The sequence below is a fragment of the Branchiostoma belcheri genome, unplaced genomic scaffold (genome assembly GCF_001625305.1).
Source record: "Branchiostoma belcheri isolate BF01 breed outbred unplaced genomic scaffold, Haploidv18h27 scaffold120, whole genome shotgun sequence".
In the NCBI taxonomy this organism is placed as follows: Eukaryota; Metazoa; Chordata; class Leptocardii; order Amphioxiformes; family Branchiostomatidae; genus Branchiostoma; species Branchiostoma belcheri.
In genome coordinates this window covers 177,003-200,595 of record NW_017802603.1, presented here as the reverse complement: position 1 = coordinate 200,595, position 23,593 = coordinate 177,003, and the positions used below count along the sequence as shown (strand labels likewise).

At 39.8% G+C, this 23,593-nt stretch overlaps 1 protein-coding gene across 5 annotated transcripts in view; it reads right to left on the bottom strand.

The window, feature by feature from the left end:
• Nucleotides 1-4,977: 4,977 nt before the first annotated feature.
• The window catches only part of LOC109462959 (type I inositol 1,4,5-trisphosphate 5-phosphatase-like), a 104,421-nt gene continuing 85,805 nt past the window's right edge, over nucleotides 4,978-23,593 (bottom strand). For 2 of the 5 annotated variants that reach the window (XM_019759590.1, XM_019759591.1), the window contains exons 7-13: nucleotides 21,888-21,980; nucleotides 21,295-21,366; nucleotides 12,974-13,047; nucleotides 12,431-12,539; nucleotides 11,494-11,559; nucleotides 9,125-9,161; nucleotides 4,978-8,749 (exon numbers count right to left, since the gene is read on the bottom strand). In XM_019759590.1, coding sequence (XP_019615149.1) covers nucleotides 8,670-8,749; nucleotides 9,125-9,161; nucleotides 11,494-11,559; nucleotides 12,431-12,539; nucleotides 12,974-13,047; nucleotides 21,295-21,366; nucleotides 21,888-21,980 — 531 coding nt within the window. In that variant the 3' untranslated portion in view covers nucleotides 4,978-8,669. Of the gene's footprint in view, nucleotides 8,750-9,056; nucleotides 9,162-11,493; nucleotides 11,560-12,430; nucleotides 12,540-12,973; nucleotides 13,048-21,294; nucleotides 21,367-21,887; nucleotides 21,981-23,593 lie in introns of all 5 variants that reach the window. The other 3 variants (XM_019759593.1, XM_019759594.1, XM_019759592.1) reach the window with 3 other exon arrangements.

The following is a 23,593-nucleotide window of genomic DNA, read 5'->3' as shown; positions in this document are numbered from 1 at the left end:
ATCTCCATATGAATCGACGGAAACATTGATGAGCGCTGTTGTGTTTATCAATTGGCCTCCCGCTGGGCAAGAAAGTACTGAACGACTGAAGCCAAACAGGAGTGTGTGAACGGGTTTCACAGCTACATGTGAAAAAGGCCCCCGTCGTTTAACAACTCATTGCTCAAGTGTTTTGTTCCCCAAGTAATGAATGAGATCATGACAAGGACAATGGATATATCCACCTTTTCATTTGGTTATTGAAACTTCATTGGAAGTAGTAAAAGTCAGACAGAATTTAGTTATTTCCATATGACTAAACAGTCCGTTTAAACAAAAGAAAACAGTTGACCGAAAATCTATCTTACACAATGTACACTGAAATGCAGATGGATTTCTGTGAAACAAAATTTGCTGTATACAACGGGTTCAATAAGATACAAAACAAAATTCAGAGATACGGTTTCTAGTATAATAAAACCAACAGCAAAAATAATTTCTCTGTGGTATTTTCTCGAAATTCAGTTCCATTTGGGGGCTGAAATGTTTTACGACTATGGCCGTGAAAATTTGTCTCACAACTACCCTGTCATTTCGCCTCTGTCAAATCTCATGACGTTGTTACGTTTTATCGTGTACGTTATAAATGTGACTCCGTTTACACGTTTGATCCCCTACGCTGATTTTGATTGCATTAATAATTCGCATAACGTCTCTTCAATTTCCTCCCTAAATATGTAACCATAGCATTTGGAACCTTGGATTCGTGACACACATGCGAGATGAACAGTAAAACCCTTTAGAAAACGACGCGTCTTTAATAAAACGATGTTTTACTCCACGCAAATTGCAGCTCTAATTTCTGCTGGTGTCTAATCCCCCAGAAGCGGCATTTCTCTCCGGGAAGGCCGGCTATGCGTGACTTGCGGAGAGCGCTGACCTCTACCGACATGGAGGGAAGTGCCACTATACATCGCAACACAAACACGACATTAACAAATTATTAATGGACACAATCATGGCTATAAAATGAATTGACGACATTAATTATTTCCTCGGCCAGTGCGCTGTGGGAGGGGGTGCATTCTGGACAAAAGGTGCTCTTATTTCGTTCATGGCCATTTTATTCTGCTTTTTTCTTCCCCTTTAAGCCATAAATGAATGGTTTTTAGTAGCAGCCATTAGGTATTGTTCACGAAAATGTAGTTCCGATGTAGAATATTTTGAGCACAAAAGATGGAGCAAAGATGTCTTCATTCCCGCGAGATCTTTACTTGAAATGCAATCCGTCAAAATGGATTTCTACTACGTGAAGGTTTTTAGCGACACGCCGGTGTTTTCGTGGGCACAAAAGAGAAAATAAACTCACTCGGCGTTTTGACTGAAGAAAAGGTCAGTCGAGACATGTGCCTTACATCAAAATCATATCGTTAAATAGTCTTTTAATGAGTCATTTGCAAAGTCTGTCATCTCAGATGGCTGCCAAATGGCTGCGGGAGGAAGTCTGTATGGGGGTCGGCAAGCTGGTAAAAAAGCCTTGTTGTTGTGGAAACGGACTTGATATGGAAAGTCATTCACTTTGAAATAGATCGTGTTCACGGGAATGGTTTTGTACAATAGCGAGTGTTTTCCACCACAGTCGTGCCGCCGTGTATGGGCTGAATAGGATGGGCAAGGATAACCAAACAACGGTCCTCCATGAAAGGACAGCAAAGGATTCGCGGACAGGACAGTTCATTAAAAACATCATCATACGCCATTAATATGTAGATAATTAATTGGTAGCCGTTTGTCGGTTTGTTGCTACCGGTGTGTGGTCTGTTTAAAGCGGTGTCAGTCCACAAACAGCTCCCATATGAATACACAAAGCCATGTTGATGACTTTTCTTGGGGCTGGAAAAGAAATATGGCGGATTGTGTTGAAGTTTCTTGTATATTTATTACTAGCTATGCATGAAAACGTATAGTAATCCATTCCTTTGTATTCGTATGAATATTTGCAATTTCTGACTTTTTTCTGGACCTAGATAACGCCAACAGTTGGGACCATCTGAAACGAAGTTACTTGGGTGGCAAGCTTGAATTTTTTTTTCGCACGTCCTTCAGTTTCCTGCTATGCCAGACTTTTCACGGTTCAATGTTACAGGCGAGCTTACTAAGATCTCCAGCATTTTTACGGAAAGCTACTACTAAATTCCTCACATTCTGAGGCAGACTTGCTATCGGTCGTATTTCTTCTTGGGAAGGAACAGTACTCCCTGCGGACGCTACCAGGGCACAGTTTGTTTTCTTACTTGCGAAAGAGTTTAGCGAGTGCGCGCGAGCAAGCAGGACTGTTTGTAGAGAGTCCTTCTGTTTCCTCGAGGTCTATTTTGCATCCTCGTACAAGCATTTAATAGCGAATCAAGGTTACATTTGGCGGTTGGGCCACAACTTACCGGGAGCCGGTGCGGAATTCTGTCCCCTCTGCTCCAAAAATACCAGAACCCACGTGTTATAATACTTCCAGAGGGAAGCCAGGTAGGTCATTTTCATTTCAAAGAATAGGGCGGGCCCTAACAGAAGGTATTAAACAGTACAGATGTATCTCAAGGCGAGCGAAGATCAGTAACGCGATTAGTCATACTTAAAATGAATCTGATGAAGTCAACGGCAAGTTTGCTCCGTTATTGGATCGGATGCTCCTGTGATCTGTACTTGACCGTGAGGCCCACCGCACACACACATGGTCTTGGCAACAGGTTGACCTCGGGTGACATATGGGAAGAGTTGGGTTATTTCGCACCTCGTTACGAAGTATTTCAGGCTGTTGTCCTCCCACTTCGCCGCTATTTCCGAATAATTTTCCGATTCTATCCCCCAACTCCTACAGGTCACATCACAACACATGAACAACAACAAAACCATGTTATGTGCCCATAGTGAGTAGGGAAAAAAAACTAAAACTAGTATGACTTTGATGCGCCTGCTCAAGAAATATCACCGTTGATTTCAAATTCTTTGAGTTCAAGACACTTTCAATGCCTGAGCCGTTTTCCACAAAAAGGCGATCATCGCTTTGCTCTTACTTTAGTCGGTGTGTTTGGTTTATTTGGATAGTTGTTCCGTTTGTATATTCTAAACGCTTCATCAGCGATTGTTTTTGGTCTCTGGACGATTAACAACATATAACGATGTGAATCGTTCTCTAAATATTCTATGACATGACCAACCCAAACTTAGGTATGAGAGAAACACAAAAAATTATTCCTTTTTCGTTTCTGGTTAATTTTTGGTCTCAATGTCGTGATATGCCATATTCTGTCAGATAACGAGTACTGCACCAGCTTCTTTTCCACTACTTTGCGTATATGAAAGGCATACATGTGGTTGCTATCACATTATACAGGCATGATACCTTATTTCATTTTCCGAGGAGACTTTTCCAACTCGGATCATCTGTCTGTTGAATATACTGACCTTAGATCTTGACACGCACAACAAATATTCATGAATGTGGCTGTTCTCTTTTCTTTTACTCCCGACCTCTGGCCGTCCCTGGGACAGGAAAACTCTGCCCCCATGGAACCCACCTCACTAAATACCCATCGCTCAAAACCGCCGACATTGTCCCAGGAAACACTTGACGTTTTTAATCTCTCGGAAATTCTAAGCTGAGAACTGCCGACTGCCGATAAACACACCCTCACACATGGCGCCCTCTGAGGTCTGGTCGGCTTGGACACGGCTAGAGCGGATTGTCTGTGTTTATAGACAAACTACAGGGCAAGGCAATATGGCACAACGTATGCATTAACAGGACATTCACTAGTTCAAGTTTACTTTATTATATCCATAAAATCACTACCTGTACCACATTTTTGTATCAAGAGAAAACATCGACCGTGATTTTTGCCTTTTTTATACATCCACATTTGTGTCTTGCTACGCGTCTGTTTAGGAAGTACAGCTAACGTTACATGAAATGTACACTGACCTTGAAATGAAACCGACATCCCTACATGGACTAAGGATTCAGACTAGTTCTTATATCGTACAACAGTAAACCTATAGATATGACATCTAACACATACAATACGCTAGTGCTGAAAACCCATTCATTTAGTGGAGTAATGAAATATTTGTGAAATGAGATAACATGGCCTTTTACAAGTAATAAATACATTGTACTGAATTTTCTTGTTCAATGATTGCAAGTTGTTATACGCAAAACGCGTACAATAAGCTACTGAAACAACCCCTGTTCGGCTAGTTTTCCACAAGGCTGGTGAATATCAGAGAAAGTTGCGAATCGCCACAGAAAGCGGGCGGTGTTAGTCACGTGATGTCCATTCAGCACCAAGGAGAGACACCCACCCAATGTAAGTGACTGTCATCTCTCATCGTGCAACGGTCTTCACTTCGACAGATGTTTTCTTTGGGTGTCGCTGTTTAGAAGCTCACCCACGATGTCTATTACGGAAATAATGTCTGGCAGTTGTCACCGCCTGGAACCCACAACCAACTTTGGGACCGGCCTGTTTGACATGGAACTGCCTGATGGTTTTGGAGTATTTGTCACCACTCGTACAGTAATGTTGCAATCTTGAGTACGACCATATCTGTGATAGTTATTTAGAGGACTTTTGTTTGTTTCGTATAACCGGTAAACCACCCGCCTTTTTAGGCGTAAAACACCAGTTTTGTATATGTAAGTACAAGCTGCGTGAGGCCGGACTGTAAGGTTCGGACTTGGAAGCCATGAGATCACCACATCATTCTATACTTTGCGTGTGACGTCGATTTTGTTGTATTTGATTTCTTTGTACAAAGAAGAACTCGAACAGGCATGTGTTGAACAGAATAAACCGGTTTTACTCAAACTTCCAAAGGGAACAAGGAATTCTTGTTTAAACCATATGTGTAGAAATAAAAAAAAAGAGAAAACACAAACTGTACATCCGATTCGGAAAAATGAAACGACGAGCGCTTTAGGCTGAGGTAGGACAAACAGACAAATCTTTCTGCCTAGAAAAATAACAGGCTGTTTATATACGACGTCGTTTTCTTGCTTACAATATGAAGTTAAAACAATATTTACAATCAGAAACGTCCTTACAGAATGAAAAATAATGGTATGGTATACATGCAGTGGACGAGAAGAAAATGTACGCACTAAAACGTAGTGGTAGTAAGCTCTAAATGTCTGGATTGTGAAATCAAAGCTTGCGAAAGTTGGTTATTACAGTCCAAAGATGATTGGCTTACCAACAATGAAATAGACACGAGTCGTGATGGTTTTTAGTGGCGAAGGGAATGTGAACAAAAGTTTCCATTAGACATTGTGTATCAGCCAATCACATTGTTGACAACAAGCCAGACTTAACAACCAGACACGTGACATATACTAGTACATTGACATAAGTTAATGTGAAGAATGAAAACGTTTGTATGAAAAAAACTGCACCAATACGACGTCTTGTAAAATATACTTAAATACATGCACCAACGTATTACAAAATGCAGATTTGATTAAAATGATTGTTTGGGTGAAAATACAAAAAACATAAACAATCGTGTTGACATATATTAATTCAAAATACAAAGAAATGGGAACGATTTTGCGTAGACTAAAGGGTGTGTTGATGAAAGAAACTACAAATATACTAAAATGGAGTTTAAAATAAAAACCTTTGGTACATCACCAGAATGATGTGGGCCTGAGTCATGGCTTTACCATCTTAATGTGCATGGGCCTTTTTAATTGTATCATTTCAGAGTTAAGCTGAATTCTATGCACACCAGTTTGGTTGGGGTGGGGGATGAGAGTAGTAATACGCTAGGAATTAACACTGCCATGTAGGATTTCTTGCACATTTGATTTAGCACTGGTTTTGGTTTCTTTGATTTCATAAGCTTAAATACAGAAGCTTTTCATTACATTTACATAACAGTAGTTATCAGCAATTGTAAAATTTTCTGTTCTAACACAAAACATTTCTCAAAAGCAAGACTGGGGTCCTCTAACGGTATCTGACATTTGTGATGAATTGTTTATAATTAGGCAGAGTATTCATCTATGAGGATTAAAACATAACTACACAGTGTCATCCTGTTATGGTATCCCTTGGTGTATACTTATGATGATGATCAATTAGACATAACAAATGTTACATATCATACACACAACAATTACACATGGCAAATCCTGTCTTGATTACACTATACCGCAAATAATCTTATACACCTCTGATTAATATGTCTACACTCAAGTGTACTGCAATGTTTGGAATAAAATGGGAACTTGGTGACAAATTTTTACAGGTCTGTGGGCAAAATAGAACAAGGTTTAATGATCATTTCCGTAAGTGAAATCTGCCAATCTGAAAGGGTACAGGTATATATTTTACACACAATGACCTTACACTAGCAACTCTACTGCAGAAGTAATGAGAGATTAGGACAACATTACCTCTATCACCATGGACACAATAACGACAAGAACTATCTCAGGACAGCAGAAACATTTAACATGATGCATAGATTACCATACATGCTAACACATCTGTATAGCTATCACATACACAACACCAAAATACCCCAGTATTTCTTGCGCTTGATTACTATTTTCAATCATGAGAAGTCATTAGTCCCCCTTCAATCGTGTTCGAGTATCTTAAGGAGATCCTGATAGTAAGATGTATGTAAAGATGGCTTCTTCTTTTGTGAAAATATGTACAATATTCTTGGCTTTATAGTGTCATGTCTGCATAAATCTCCGTATACACTTAATCCCTTTCCAGTCATCATATTTTTTCAAAGGGTGCATATTCCTGTACATAGGTGGGATAGACAGTCGACCATGAAAGGGGTGGGTAAAATAAGGAGCTTGTACCATTAAAAATGAAGGTTAAAAACAGTCTTTTGTTTAACTATTGAATAGGTTAAAACCATTACTACTGAGCACACTTGCACACCCCTTTGATTCTAATCCTGCAGACAGTTTGACATATACACATTGAAAGTGAGAATAGGGCCAACTTGATATAAAACTTCACTCTCATACATCTAAATGAAGCAATCTGGCTTGAACATTCCCTGAAAATGGTACATTTAACAGGCCTTCTAGAATATGTCTACCCCCTCTCACCTTTCTCCAAATAAAAAGGCCCAAATTCTCTGCCTGACAAGAAGACAGAATAGCTTGACCACAGAACAATATTTTGTCTCTTTCCAGTGTGGTGTTGTTAGGAAAGATCTGTCACTGTGGGCAGTTACCACTCGAACAGATTCGACATGGGTTACCGTGCCATATGTGAGGCATTGTCTGAAGTGTGAAGGGGTGTGACCACCGTTTTTAACACACATCTGTTGCATGGAACTTTCCATTCTAGAACAAAGGGGAGACCAGACCCCTGTCAAGTACATAACCTCATACATGTTGGTGTGATTTACGATGTGAGAAAAGAGGGAGGGGGCACATTAGAGGGATACTGATGATGCAGTGCTGTAGCAAAATAATGTAGGATTCTTCAATCAATCTAGTCACTTCAGTGCAGGCTCTAAAGAACTTACATTTCTGGTTATGGTTTGAAAATAACTAAAAAAGGGATTTAGAAATGTTTCATACAAACTGTTGAACTACATAACTAAAAAAATTCTTTTCACATATCTCTTAATTAATTTATCATTTAAAATCTCCATATCATTCAGGAGTATTAAGGTAAGGGCTAAAATGCTTCTCATATTTACAAATTACTAACTTACAAATTTAAAATTCCAAAAAACAAGATAGACATTGTTCCCTATCAAGTGAAAGTCTTTGTGCTTTGCATTGTTATCATTTACTGCAGTTAATTGAAATAACAATACTGAAGATTTCATATTCGCCAGAGTAACTTTTTCACACGTAAGTGCAAATTGAAAACAGGTATAACAGGACAGGTGCTAGTGGGGCTTCATAGGGTTCCAGGTGCATTTGCAGATGTCACGGGCCTTATAATTAAGCGATTCAGTAAAAAAACATACATGATTGACAAATTATCTAATGGATTGCACAATTTGCACAACATGCCCACAAATGTTTGTTTGTATTTTTTTCATAAAAAAAAAACCGAAATGACAAAACTGACCTAAACGGACTAATGTCTTTCCTTTGACTACATGCAAGCAGACACTACACTTTGTCTCTTAGTAATCAGGTAGTGTGGAAACGTTGGAAATTCAAGGTTTGAAGGCCTAGCTTTGTTGGTGAGGGTCAGATGGAGCCACAGCTATGGACTATGCTGCCTGGCAAGCTGTGATATGGGACAGCACCAGACTTGAGCACTTAGCATCAAGTTGGATGAGAAGTCGGTACTGTAACAGCAGACAAAAGTGTGACTGTTGTTTGTGTTGGGGCATTGTGTTGGGAACATGAGGGACTTTTAAATATTGGACATTTTTGTCACCATCTATCCACTTTCTCATCATTCGTTATCTTCTCATATTGGCAAAAAATCATGTTTTCACAGCTTACACCTAGACACAGAATGTATCTGAATGCTTTCTTTCTTATCGTTTATATATATATTCATATATTAAGTATATATACACACCAAATGCTCTTTATCCACTTTAACACTAAAACCTGATACACCCATAAGTTTGGCCACAATGACAACAAATACATCCATCTATCGCGTCCTTAACGGGGTTTCCACGAGTACAGGTTACACTGACGTTTCACGGATGATCAGGGGCGCGGTGGAGAAACCGTTGGGGTGGGTACGGGAGCGTGACAGATATCTGGCTGGAAGAAAGTAAAGCAGAGGTCAGTCAAACTTGTCTTCATGGGCAGACGTCAGACAGGAATAGGACAGTAAGTCAGCTTGCCTGGCTTCCTATCATGATTTTTTCTGAAAGAGCTCATTCATTAAAGCTTATCTGGAGAAGGTCAGAATCTGACATCTTTTTCCCATCTACGGTTGTCATGCAAAAAAGAAAGGTAAAACAAATAAACAAAAGTATAAAATGAAACATAGCTGTTTAAAATATCAATTGATTAAGTCAATGTGAAAATCCAAAACATAGTGGTTACATGTGAAAAGAAGCCCTACCCTATCGTGCTGTCACGATCACAACACAACACAACTGGCCTTTCGCCTCTGCCTATGTCGACTTTTACCTGTGTCAGGAACCAGCCGAAAGTACAGGTATATGGGCTGCATGAGGGAAAGACAGTAAGGCATTATTAATCAAGATTATTCCATAAAATAAGTACACAAAAACTGTTTTACCCTATAACTGCAGTATAATCAACTTGTACAATATAAAGTGTACTAGTATTTGTTGCTCATACATAAACTAAAGTGGGATATGTGAACATATCTTGCCATATGACGACCACATGACTAATTGTGGTCATCCTCTTCTTGAGTCTCCTTGTGCAGATACAGTACTGCAGAATATCTGCAAACACCTCTTCTACATGCCACAGGTATATATAGACCAGGGGAGCATGCCAGGACGAGGCTGTCTCTTGGAATGAAGACATATAGAGAGGAGACAGAGACTCAGGAAAAATTTATGTCTCCCATATATTTCACCTGACAAGACTGGTATAAATCAACTTTCCACACAGATCCTCCAACACCAGCCTGATAATGGGAACTAAAGCTGTTTGGTTTTCTTTATCCCTACTTTGCAGTTCTTCAAATGATTGAAAACTGAAATTCATAACGGCTATTCTGAGAGGAATACGAGTGACTTGCATGTACTTAAACATGTAAAGAGCATTGCTTCGAGTCCTTTTAAAAAGATTGGCAATACCGAAAAAAGTATGGGCAGTTTAATTTGAGATGGACATTCTAACATCTGCAAAGGATGTTTTGGAAGATTTGGGGGCTAAAGCCACAGGACTCTTGTTAGTTTTGAAATGAGTAAGTTGTTTGAAGTGTCAACAGTTTAGCAGCTGCAGAAGTGTTGATGCATGTACCACACATGTTGGGGTCTCTTTGAAACCTCACCAATTGATTGGTACATGAAGAGGTTCACAGGATAAGGATTTCCCAATGATCTGGAGGTCCTGGAGGTTATGTCTTGATGGTACAAAATGTCTGCAATTAGCTGGAAGACAGCGCCAACATAAAATGAAATTTTGTGGTGTCATATGATTCCATGATAGATGCCAGACCCAGACTTGGACTGCAATGACAGTCAATCCCTCGGGACTGTGATAATAAAAGGACATCTAGTAACAGAAAAATTAGGTCTAATCCTCATTTAATGAATCATTATCCCTTAGACAATCTTCTTTTGAGCTATCGCCAAAATCTTTGATAACAAGGTCAGGCACAGACAATTGCTTGGCTTTGAAAGCCATAACAAACACTGGAAGTTTCAGAAAGTGCTTGATGTAAGCACTCTGCCGCCGTGCGACTTTTCCATCTGTCAGGATAGATAAGCCAGACAAATGCGCGGATTCCAGTGTCTCACTCTGCTCGTTCTTTTTGCCATTGTGCAGAGCCAGCCCGTCTCCATTGTTAGCTGCATAATCACATGATGTGACACTAGAGCTGTGTACCTAAACAAATTTTAGGTACAGGTACAGGTACAGGTACACAGGTTTAGGTACAGGTCCGGACCTGAACCTGTACCTGAACAATTCGACCAATTTATATGCTCTTCTGAACTCCTTCAATAACAAAAAAACATAAATAAACTTGATAGTTAAGGTTTATTCTTTGTTTATGGCGAATGCTCAGATAAAATATAGGCAAAACTAAGTTGTTTTTGTTTTCATGAACACACTGTCCTTACACAGGGACCCATTGTGGACCAGCTATTTACACATTTGAGGTCACAAATAGGCATAAAATTAGTGTGAAATTGTTTAGGTACAGTACCGGTACTGAGGGATTAGGTATTTTGGACCTGTACCTAATCAATTTTTCCGGTACAGTATCGGTACTGCGTACCGGTACACAGCTCTATGTGACACGCAATTTGTCACAGGCCATATCAATGGCTGTAGCATGGGGGTGCCCCGCCCGCTGTCATGGCGACCAGCTGGGAGAAGTCAGGAAGTCTGTTAATTTAGTACTGCTCACCAAATAAAGGTGAGATTAAGGCCCTTCAGTGTCTGCTCCCCTTTGTGGATGGATCTCAGAGATGTAGTAAGGGGACTTTATTTTTAGAAATGCCAGCAAGGAAAACAAGGAGCAGGGAAGAATGTGCCATTGTCTGGAGTTGTGTGCTGGGCTGGAGATCAGCCAAGGGAAAAGTAAAGATGATAGGGACCTTCCTGAACTGCAGTACCCTGTTGTCAGGGGTGACGGTCTTCTTAGAAGGGGTAGAAAAACAGCGGAAGGAACAGGGCAGGGGGTGGGCATGGGTGTGCTCTCGTGTACACATGGTGAGATTTTTCATGTACATGACAGCTATTTTCTATTAGTACGTTAACAAACCATCTCTAAGCTAAGGCTTCGGTTTTCTTTATAAATCATGTGCTTGATGTGTAACCTTACCCTTTCAGTTGAAGTTGAAAAGTCTTACCTTATGATCGCCCATACACACGTTGGAGCCCATGACGTGGTACACAGGACTGTACTCATCTCCACGCTAACAACAGAAGATGCAGAGCTTGATCAAAACCTGTTATACATCATCTCTAATGTAATTTACAACGTGTATAGTTGAAGAGTTTTCTACAGCATGCAGATGAAAAAAAATTCCAAACACAAAGCCACTAACATGGAATTGGGGATCAAGAGTCAATATAACCAAAGATTAATACATTTGTACAAGACTTCAAAAGGAAATGCAGACAGTCTGACGTGTACAGACATCAGAGATTATCCCCTCAATGTTTACGGGACGTGACTCAATCACCTGTTGTGTCTATCACAAACAAAACACCTGAGAAATGTGTAAACAGTTCTCTACCCACTGTCATCATTCTGACGTAAACAAGAAAACAACTCTTGAAAAATAATCCCTGCATTTTTCAGTTGGCAAGGTGGTTTACCAACATGATGTAGGAAAACATCCGGAGTGTAATGACGAGGTTTGTGTCTACATTTCCTATCTTGATCTTATCTTATTGACAAGCAGCTCTTCCGCTTGGTTTACTAGTGAAAATGAACTGGACAAATTACACTAATTAACTGAGAAAGGTGTTGTTTTTGTGGGGTGGGTGTTTTACATGTATGTGGTACCCTTAAAAATGTTGAATGTTTTTCCAGCACTTTTGAATTTAGCACCATCTACCTGTTAACATAACATTTTCTTGATCAAAACCTAAACCAAAAAAATTGAACTTTTATTTCTTGAAACCTTTTTATCAAATCTATGATCACATTATCTACATAACAATACAAATTATATCTTAGGCTGGTTTTACTACATGGTAGACTGATTAAGGCAAATTTAGCACAAAGGAAATATTTTCAAAGTAAAAGGAAGTCCACACCCTACGTGTAAATTTGTTTACCTGAATGAGGTCCCTTGCAGACTGAGACAGTAGTATTCTGTCACACCAGGCAGGGCAGCGAGTCTTCATGTACTGTCTGCCTTCTCTCACATCCTCACTGAAGGGATAGCTGCAGGAGAACAGGTCACCTTGTTACCAAAGGCTTACCACCACCAGCAGCATCAACATTGGGCAGAAAGTTTGTTGCTACCACAGAAGAATCCAGCTTATGCATAGTGTATCCTAACTAGGGAACCAGTATTCCATCCTAGCTTGTGTAGGAAACCATTTACTTCTGATCAGTGATGTACATACATTTCATAAGGATATGCCTTCATTCAGTATTTAGAAGACAACTGGTGATTGTAAGATTGTTCTGAACCTTCACGAATCTTCATTTTTATCACATAAGCTTGGCATGACTCAACCCACGTCAAACAATGGCAGGCAAGTCTTGGGGAAGCTGCTTGCCTGTTGACCACACAAGGCCAAAGTAAAGTGGTGTCAGGTTAATGATGGGACAAACATGACTGACAGGGATGGATGAAGATGGCTGTAGCTCACCTAGGTGGGAAAGTTATGTCCAGCTCCTGTAGCCTGTCTGCAAACCGCTTCGGCTCCTTGTCAAACTGATGCAGCTGAAATGTATAAAAAGGACAACATGATCAGGATGGGAACATGTGTTGGAGTGAACAATATCATACAGGTAAGAAGATCTCAAGGAGCTAACAGTTCTTCAACTTCCAGTGGAGAAATAGTAAGACTAAGAGGAAGATTTGTGAGGGCTTTTTTTACAGAAGGTCACAAAACTGGATCCATCTGCTCACATCTTCCTTTAGCCACACATCATGGTGTACATGTATAGTACCACCTTTCAATACTCTTTGGTAAGTAGTACCTGCATACCTCCCTCATTGTCAGACTTAGCAGGAATGCCTTCAATCAGACATCCAATAATCAATTTTCACATTTCAAACTTCTTCCTCCTTTGCAACTCTAACCTGCCAAGTCATGTTGAAAGCAAACTAGCTCTCTACTTCTATGACCTTATTGCATTGGCTTATTACGTGTCACAATAAAAGTGAACATTACAGAGTACAAGTTGTTCCTGATAAATTGCCTGAAAGTGAAACAATTGGCCCTAAAGAACCTACATTCATCGCACTATACGACAGAAACGTTCCGATCGAAGCGAAGTTTGAAAGTGTGTACTTTAATCTCCTCAGCATTTAGAATTGCCATTAGGTAGGTCAGATGGGGTGGGGGGAGCTCATGGCAATCCCATAGATTGGCAAAGCCTTCCCAATAGAAGTCAAGAACTTTGGCTATCACCAGCCAGCTCCATAGCCAAGAGCTCTCTCCTTCATAGCTCTCAATTGTGCGGGTCAGGGTGAGAAAAGCTCTCATGGCTATCCGATAGATTGGCCTAGGGCCTTCTGGGACTTCCCTGCAGTAAGAGCTTTAAGATGGAGTCGGAGGGTCAGCATGCAGAGCAGGGCAGGGGTGGAAGGTGGTGTTCCCTGGGGAAGGGACTAGGCTGTGAAAATTGATGAGAATGACATGGAGTAACCCCTGGGCATGGGGTGGGATTGAAGAGGGAGGGACTGTGTCACCCAAACTGCTGTTACCACATATTCCCCTGTTGGAAACGTGCCAGTTTTGGGACAGAGGGTTTCAGCATGAAGGGAAGTTTCAATGCAACCACACGCAGCAAGATTTCTCCAAACATGCAACATTTACCTATTCTGAAGTATGTTGAAGATGAGTATGTTGAAGATGAGTTTAGAACCTTTATGATACATTTTTCACAAAAATTTGTGATATTCTCGTGCATCATCAAGCTTATCAAACCAGCCCCTTGACACTCTCTTCTTGATGCTCTGTCATACATGAGCTCTGAAATCACCAGACATCACCAAACACACCAATAAAGAGAGAAACATACCCCTTCAAATGTCTTTGATACTTAACTTAATTGTACATCCAGCCCAAAGAATTCTAGGGTTTCCTACACAATGCCCATGATATTAGAAAATGACTTGATAGGTATGAAGAGGGCAGATTTACTTGAACTTGTCTTCACAGTGAGATGGTTACACACTACAGCATCTTACTTACACTGTGACTCTTCAATTACCACTTTTGTGGCTTTTCCCAAAGCTACGACTATTTTTCATGGAAAAGTGATCCCCTTTCACTTTTTAAATCCTTATTGCCCTCAAGAGAAAATGGATCATGCTGACAAATTTGCTTCATCAGTCATACTATTTTCTGGTGGTGACATCAGGTTAAGAATGCTTTAACCTTTTGTGCAGATGATTCACAAATTTGCCTTCTACCCCCCAAAGTTCACTTTTTCTCCTGTCCACCCCAATTGACTTTACGATTCTTTCTGGCATGTGGAAGATGTTTTGATGATGGGGACACCATTGAACTTCCATCATAATGCATCCAAAATGAGCCCCACCATTGGCAATCACTCCCTAAAGTCCATCAGGATGTCAGTGCAGATGCTTCGCAACTAGCAGACAGGACACAGAATTCGGCCTGTGCTGACCCCACGAACTCAATTTTAAAGCTCTTATGCAGCAGAGTCCCTTGGGCCAGGGGACAATCTGCAGCGAGCCACCAGAGGCACCCCTTCCAGTTTGACCTGCAGACCAAGCATGCAGGAAACTTTAGTCTCTGAATCTGCACTTAAATTGGAAAGATTAACAAACGTTACAGTGGCTCCCACCTCCCTGACACTTAATCTTTCACCAGTTATGCAGAAAGCTCCTTCCTTGAAGACGTATTATAAGCGTGTGCCCTTTGGAAACCCAGGACCTGCTACAGCATTCATCTATGCTTGCATAATACGACGTTGCTGCAAGGGGCAATTCAGGGACATGTTCATAACTAGCTTGGATTCTCTTCCATGTTGTAGTCACAGTACCTATAGTTGGACTTGATCTTTCTATTGTAGACTCTTAGTATACAATGTAGATAATGTAGACTCTAGGACAAATACATTGTAGTCCCTGCAAAATTTACTTAGTCTTCTTTCTCATTATAAGACAAACCATATAATGTTATAGATGTGCCATTGAACTTGATCCTTTCATATGCTCCGACAAGCCAATGCCCTCAGTTTACCAGCAGCACATCTGTGCAGCCAGCCTGGCCAGTGCTGCTCCTTTATCGAGTGATTCAGCTGAAGAAAGGCTGTTTGTTCCAGCCTATTACAACATGCTTACATCTTGTTGCGACCAAATTCATTAAGTCCCAGCCCTGTAGCCTGATTAATTCCAACTGCCTTTTCATTTCATTTGTACAAGAATCAGGATGTATTTCTATTAAACTGAGCCTTTCCATTGATGTAATCTACTTTTTCATTACTTGTTTTTTGTGAGGTCTTAGGTGTGGCGTCACGTCGCCATATTTCACTGTGACCTGTCAGTCCCCAGGACTGTTCAATACGGCACTTGTAATCTCCACTTTTATAACATATTCTTGGTGTGAAGCGTGAATTGATCAAAGCCCTACTCTCCCTAATATATGGTATCGTGGGGGTCAGAAAGTTAACACAAGGCTATGATTACTCGTCTTGTTTTGACAGATTTGATGGCTGCCGGGTAATCAGGACTTGTGCTCCTGGCGCGGGAAAACTTTTTCCCAATTCCGCACTTAATTGAGCCGGATTATTGGAAGATATCATTGCGAGTGATCTGCCCGTAGGTGGCCCATCCATTATCGTATTAGCTGTATCGCCGGAAACCCATTCCCCTCGCATTGTTGGCGTTGACGGTTCTCTCGCTGTGATTGGTCCATTCCACCACTCATTGAGAACAATGGTAGCGTGCGTAGATTATTTCAACACTACAGAAGACAGCATAAATGCTGTAGATTCAATAAAAGATCTCAACTACATACCACAACCTTTTGTGTGTCACCGTGTGGCTCTGTGAAATGTACCATACTGTAAATGGCCACCTTGTCGGTTTCACTTCAATGACAGTCGGAAACAAGCTTTGACAATTTCAATTACAAGGTTAATAGACGAAATGGAAGCAAACGTACTTGATTAAATCGGAAGACGGGGCATTATTGCTTTCAGCCATTTGTGCTTAGGGTAATATATGGAATCATTGTCACATGAATGAATTCCATTACCACAGAAAAGTATTTTAAGTGCACTAGAATGATATATTGAACAGAAACAAAGTTTCAAATGATGCTTTCTTTTCATTACATTGCCCCATTGCGTGCCATAGCAGGTTTTGCAAATGACTCTGTATAAATGGCTACCACAAATCTGTATGAATTAAAATTATGGTGGATTAAAGATACTCGTATTTCTTTCAAGCTGGTTCGTAACATTGATGTTCAGACAAGTTCTTACCAATAAGATTTTTTTTATTATTGTGACAAAATAAAACTTAAAACAAATGAGTGAGGACATTTGATGCAGTTCTACATAAGACAATTGACAACATATCATAAACGTTCTTAAAGTTTGCATTACCAAAAACCTTTGTTGTTCACTTTGCTTTTTGCACATACTTGTTTCATGATTTCCAACATGTATGTTCAGCTCTTGATAGCCATAATTTTATCAAAAAGTAGAAAATACACTTAATTACACAATAACGTAGGCTACATGGTATCTAAAAACCACTGTATTTATGAAATGACAATTCTGGCTATTCAAAAAATGGTCATACCTCATGAATACCTCTGGGAAATGGGATCAATTCTAATTAGCATGTTTGAAATGAAGACCAGGCCTACTTTAATTCCAACCTGCTAATTTTGAGATAATCCTACGTCTCTATAAATGCTGTATCAATTGCTGTGGTCTTCATCTTAGAGAGCTCATTTGGCTGGGATGGTCAGTATTTGGGTCAGCTAAATGAATACTGCATGTAGTGAAATGACTGACAAGGGTTCCACAGGGATTCATTCTGGGCCCCAAGGAGGTCATGGTGCTCTCGGATTGGTCAACTGCAGGCCAAGTTGACAGAAAATAATAAAAGTAATCACAGGGCACACTTATTTGTTTTGGGATAGGCATGCTGGTCATCAGAGGTAATGAATAAACTGGACAGGAAATGACCAGAGGGAGAGTTTCAGACTCAGGCCCAGGGGAGGGGTCAGGTGTAATGGACCATCAAATTTGGACCAAGTTTAGAGAGCAAGGGCAGGGGGGAGCAATCTGAACTCATTTAATTTGTGATGACCCTGTGTTCCATACCTGTTAAAACTGGTCCATGAGGTTGGTCCCTCAATGAGTAGAAAAAAATGTTTTCCCTGTTTTCACCTTTAGCACACTGAAGTAGCTGGTTGGCTACCAACTCTCTATGGTTTCAGGTAATAGGTTGAAATAGAGATTTTGCTTTGTCACTTTAATATTGCTTTGTTTTGGCATACTTGGGGTGGGTTTCCTTGTTTAACATGCGAGGATATCTTTTGGCTTTTTTTCATTTCAGGTTATTTCAAACATAATGTGATATCTAAATTCAGTTATCTTGGTACTGAAGTCAGTTAGGGCCTGAAAAAACTGCATGACGTGCTCTCTCCTTGGTGCTGAAAAATTACACATTGACAAGAATTGCCAACTCTTCGCCTGTTTTCAAAGATGGTGTGAAATCATGAGTTTTGTTTTCCCACATCTCTCAATGAATGCACTTCAAATTTACAAGACTATTGGTTCCAAATAACTTTCTGACAAATTGGCATAATAAGGCCAAGTGCAATATGGCTGGTAAGAATTTGAAATATCCAATTACAAAATGCAACAAGTTGAACACAATGAAAGCAGGCTGGAAATGTTTAATACATCTAATCTTCCTGATTATTATGGTTGGGAGGAGTGCCATAAACAGTGGTGAAGTTGGCATGATGTTTCGGCAGGCTATTTGGTATAATTGAGATGGCTGCTCCCCTTGGGAAGGTGCTTGATTGGGTGTCCTTGTAGCCTACGTGATCCTGAATTTGACAGTGAGATTGAAACCCATCTCACCAAAGCCTAGGAACCACACCATCATGAGCTCCCAAGTATCTCTACAGCAACTATTTGACAAAGTTCCATACAGACGTTCAGTTCAAAGAAATGACAAAACGTTCAGTAGAACAGAATGTCAGAATCTATAACTTCAATGGATATTAGGTTCAAGGTACACTGATGATTGCAAAATTACATGCATCTTACAAGACCATTCTCTAAGTAATCAAAATAATCTTAAAGCAGTAATTACTGTTGAAATTTAAAACCATGTCTGTCATCTGTTTACTCTGTGAACTGATACCTGGACATTTGTGGACCATCCTTCAGCTATCCATGTTTTACAAAATGAGGCCCCCTAGTGACGGAACTGCAGCACATCCTCCCACTTTCAGTAAAAAAAATATTCTACTTTCACAAACACTGCTTAAGTTATATATATTGAATGTTAATACTAGATATAGACCTCCAAAAGCTTTAATTGCCAATTAACTCTAATCAGACAATATTCATAGTTACACTAAGAAGATTCGAATTAAAAACGTTACATTACACCCTATCTCCATGGTCAAATTTTTTGTACACTAAAACTCACAAGGGATCATATTGGATACTATCAAGCAAAAAACTGTATGGTATATCTGAATCGATTTGTAGTCCATGTGCAAAGAAATAAGTACAATTGCACATTAAAATGTCATCTGTGCCATTGGCCCATTAAGTGCATGGTGAATGCAATTTGCCTTATACTGGCAACAAAGTGTTTAAAAGCTTATACCCAGAAACACATTTAACATGCATAAGATACAAAGAAGTACTTTTTCCTGTCATACATGGGACTAAGGAGCATTAAGAAATTGTAAATACAATTAGGGACATATTGGCTACGTAAGGGTAAGCACTTTCAACAATATTGACCTAAGGTATTCATACTTAACTCAAATATCTCTTAGATAAAGGTATACATGTATATCACATGTGGTCTGAGACAAACTCTTGTGGTTCTAGAGTTAACTGTTATATAGATCAAACATACATCTAAATGTTTGACACTGGCACAATAGCAAGACTCTCTTGATGGTCAACTTCAGTACATAGTCTCTTCTGTCTTTCAAAGATCCTACATTGTATAACAATCATACTCCTGACTGATGGCCCCACCATTGTTTGGGATGGCTGCAGGGTTTGGGATATGTATCAGGGCCCAGCGTGAGTCAACACCAAGTTTTGTACCATGATTGGTTCCGCTTTGGCCACCCGTTGATAATGAAGATCTAATTGAGATTTATGTCCACTCCTGTCTGGCCCGGTGTAGGACTCTGCAAGCGGTACCTCCGGAACCAGGAATGAGATCAAATTGTTTGGGTATAGGTATACAAGGAAATGATTATCAAATGATGACAAAGTTGTTGCTTTTAGTTGAATGCTACTTACAGCATTAGGCTGCACTTAAGTGATATTTGGTAATTCACTAAACAATCATGATCTTTAATCAACAAGAGGAGAGCAACTTCTGACCAAAGGAAGTAATCCTTTCTCGAGAAGTTTTCTTTTGTTAGTTATCCTGGAACAGCTTTGCTCAGAGCTTAGGAGGAAAGCATCTGGAAGCTTTTGATTTGTGCCTTGCTTCACCATCTGTCCATTACAGAGGAGCAAGTTCAAGAAAGTTTCACTAATTGAATTTGTTCCAGACAGAGCATAAGAAGCTGTAATGAGGTAACAATGAAGATGAATGCCTGGGATGTACTGGTGGGCATTATGATGCGGGAGGAAACTGCATATTACTGAACTGGTACACCATATGTGCAAAACTTTCAACCAGGAGCAGAAGGATAAACCATTGAGTACAGGGTGTGTTGCCAAGGTACGTGGCCGGGTTGAAAGACCAAGTCGATGGATCACAACACTGTCAGCCAAGATGAAAAAAATACAATCCCACTAAATAATAGGTTAGTGTTGGTTGATGGCTAAAGAAAGTCAAATTTTGACACAAACCTAGCACAGATTGCTATGAAGGACTGGTGTAGGGAGTGTGGAATGTCAAATATCTCCCAACACATCTGAGCAATAAATTTTAAACATATGATATGGCTCTCCAAGCACTCAGTCAAATACATGTTTTGAAAATCACATACCGGTAGTACAAGATACCACTTTACCAGAGTTAAGAGCCTGAGTGTCTTATATATGTACCTGCTGTTGCTACAAGACAAAAAGATGGAGAATATCCTTGGAACCAATCGTGTTAACACCTCTACTTTCATCACAAATTAACGAGTCTGAACTTTCACTTCCCCACCATCTGCCCAGGATAAAACCTTCCACCCTTTGAGCCGCCTGAAGGATAGATGGCAAAATCATAGTCCATGGTACATCAAGGGAGGACTGTGGCCAATTCTGTTAGAAAAACTCATTCTGACCACATCTGTGATGTTCTGTCTTCAGGAGACATCCACACTGCCTGTTCCTTTACAGAGAGTGGAGACAGATGTACTTTTTATGTTGAAAGAGGGCCAAAATATAGACTACGGGTCCATTACATCACCAGCATTATAAGGGTATCAAAGGATGTGGATATGGAAAAAATGGACATGATTTGCAGATACATTTTTAAAATTGGATAAAAGCCTTCATTCTAGGCTTGGTATACATAGACATTCTTCAGGATCAATATAACTTCCAAGCCAAAAGGAACAATATAATGGGGTATGGGATTAAACATTATAGTAAACATCACAGTGAATTACAACAACAGCAAAATAGTAAAGTACCGTAAGGACAGAGCGAAGAGTTGAACAAATGTCTACCTTAAAAATAATTAAGTCCCTTTGTTAATATTGCTTTTTTCCCCTGAAGTTATTATCAGATTGAAGAAGATATTTTATTACAAGATGCCACTTACCCATTTAAAGTCATTGATAAAGACTTCCTGGTTGAAGTGGTCAAACACCTTCTTCTCCAGGGTCAGCACCACCTGCAATTAGATAAACAAACAAAAAATCACATAAACATCAGCCAGGTTTTTCATCAATGTTGCAGACACATGCACATACTAGTGTTACACTTTTATTGTCAGAGACTGTAGATCTTTGTATCACTTCTATACAATAATGATTTCTTCGCAGACTTCAAAGAAAATGTGCTTCATAGAAACAGACTTCATTAACCATAGTTTGTCTCACTTCCAGCACAAATTAACAAAAATGCTTAGTATGGAGAACACACAAACCAATTAACACTGGTCACTTTAGACTTGAAAAGTCACTGGGAATTTGAAAAATCTAATTAACTTTTAAACCTTGTAGTTAAGCCTGTTACTGAATGTACAGTCAAGCCACTACATTTCACAGTTAAAAAGATATTGAGTTAACCTTTTAAGTCAATTACATTACCTGAAATTCCCTGTGTCTTTTCACATCCAAACTGGTCAGGGTTAATTACACAAAACATACCAGATGCATAAATGAAATGAAATGAATACAATGTAGTACATACCTTTCCATTCTCACTGCCTTCTTCCTTGTACACCAGTCTCTTGATCTGGCCGTCATTCCCAATCCTCTCTTCCTTTGCCGTTGCACACAGAGACTGAGTTTGGAACATACAATATTGTACAACTTACTTCTCATTCAATGTTTCAAGCGTCAGTAGCTGTGAGTAAACAGAAGCCAACCATTCTCTGCTGCAGCAATGCATGAGGTTTAAAAGTAATTTCTCTGAATCCTTATACAAAAGGTCCCCTTCCCATCATTATAGAATATCCATAGGTCCTGCCTATATTTATGGTTTGTGTAGTTAATGTAGGCCAGGATTCTGTCCAAGAATAATCTTACAAATTTGTTAAAAATTTTACAGAAGGTTTGCTGAGTGAAAGGGGGCAGACTGAATTGTCTGGTTTCAGTTTGCAAAAATCAAATGTTGCTTGCATGTAAATAAAACAAAATTTTGGCCTATTAAAGTCTAAAGTCAAGACAAGCTATTAACAAAAATAAATTCTACACCCAGACTGCAGCTCTTTTTATTCATTAAAAGCATTTGCCGTCCATCTAAGCTTAGATAAGCAAAAATACTGTATTCCCAGTCAGGCTGCTCTGTTAAGAAGTGTTAATGTTGAGGTTCACTCCTTCAGGGATTATTGACAGATAATATGCCGACTTCTCCCCAAACTCCCACACTTTTCCGCATGGTCTGCGTTTTTATTGTTTGACAAACGAGCCTGGCAGTAAAATTGACGGTCAAATCTAACAATTCCTGCCGCCTTGATAGATCCCTTCATTTTCCCACTCTCCCAAGACCAACAAATAACACTTGATTGCTCGCTGTGGCGTATCGAGTGCCGTTACATATTGTTTCTTCACGTGCCGTGATTTCCGATCACCTTGTGGAGCCGTCACTTCTAAACTACTCATTTGCACGTTGATGGAATTTCCCCGCGAACGTCACATGTTAAGTGATCTGTAATAGGGAATCAAAGTTTCAAATCAGGGCATCGCTGCTCCATCTGCATTAGGAAAATCAAGTGTAAAAGGCTCTTAAGACAAATTAATAAATCTATTAAGCTGTGGGGAAAATGGATTGGTTTTGCCAGGATGCATTCTCCAGCCAATACATACAGTGCATTACAGTTTATTTCGATCACTCATGATGGTAATCATGGTGCATCAATTGAAGGTTGCAGGGTTTGGCCGTTGGCAAACTTGGTTCAACACCGCCAATGTAGCTAGGTATTGATCATGCAAGGAACATTCCACATACAGTAGCTTTTAATGTCACATTATTGTGGTGTATGTTTCTTCTGTAGACATACAAGTGATTTTTTTCTATGGTCGGGTCAAATGTACATAAAATGCTGGTCACTAGCGAAGAAACGAAACAATTTTGTTCACTGATATGATCCCTAGTTATTCCCATATTTGGTTAAGTGCAAGGTGACTTTTTGGACAGCAATGACTTTTCATAGTTTTCTATAAGCGGGGTGGCCTTTAGCGGACCTTTGCTGGGCATACCGAGGGGAACCTGAAATGACAGTATTCATAAAACCTCCAGAATTCAATCTGGACACAACCCTTGGGTCAAAAGCTATTGTCTCATGTGCTTATGGCATTTTTAGATGGCAAGATTTGTGGAGGAAAATTTGATTTTTGCTTTCAGGAAAGGCCAGAAGCTTCAATCAGGACCTGGCTGTAACCTGTGTGTGGTTG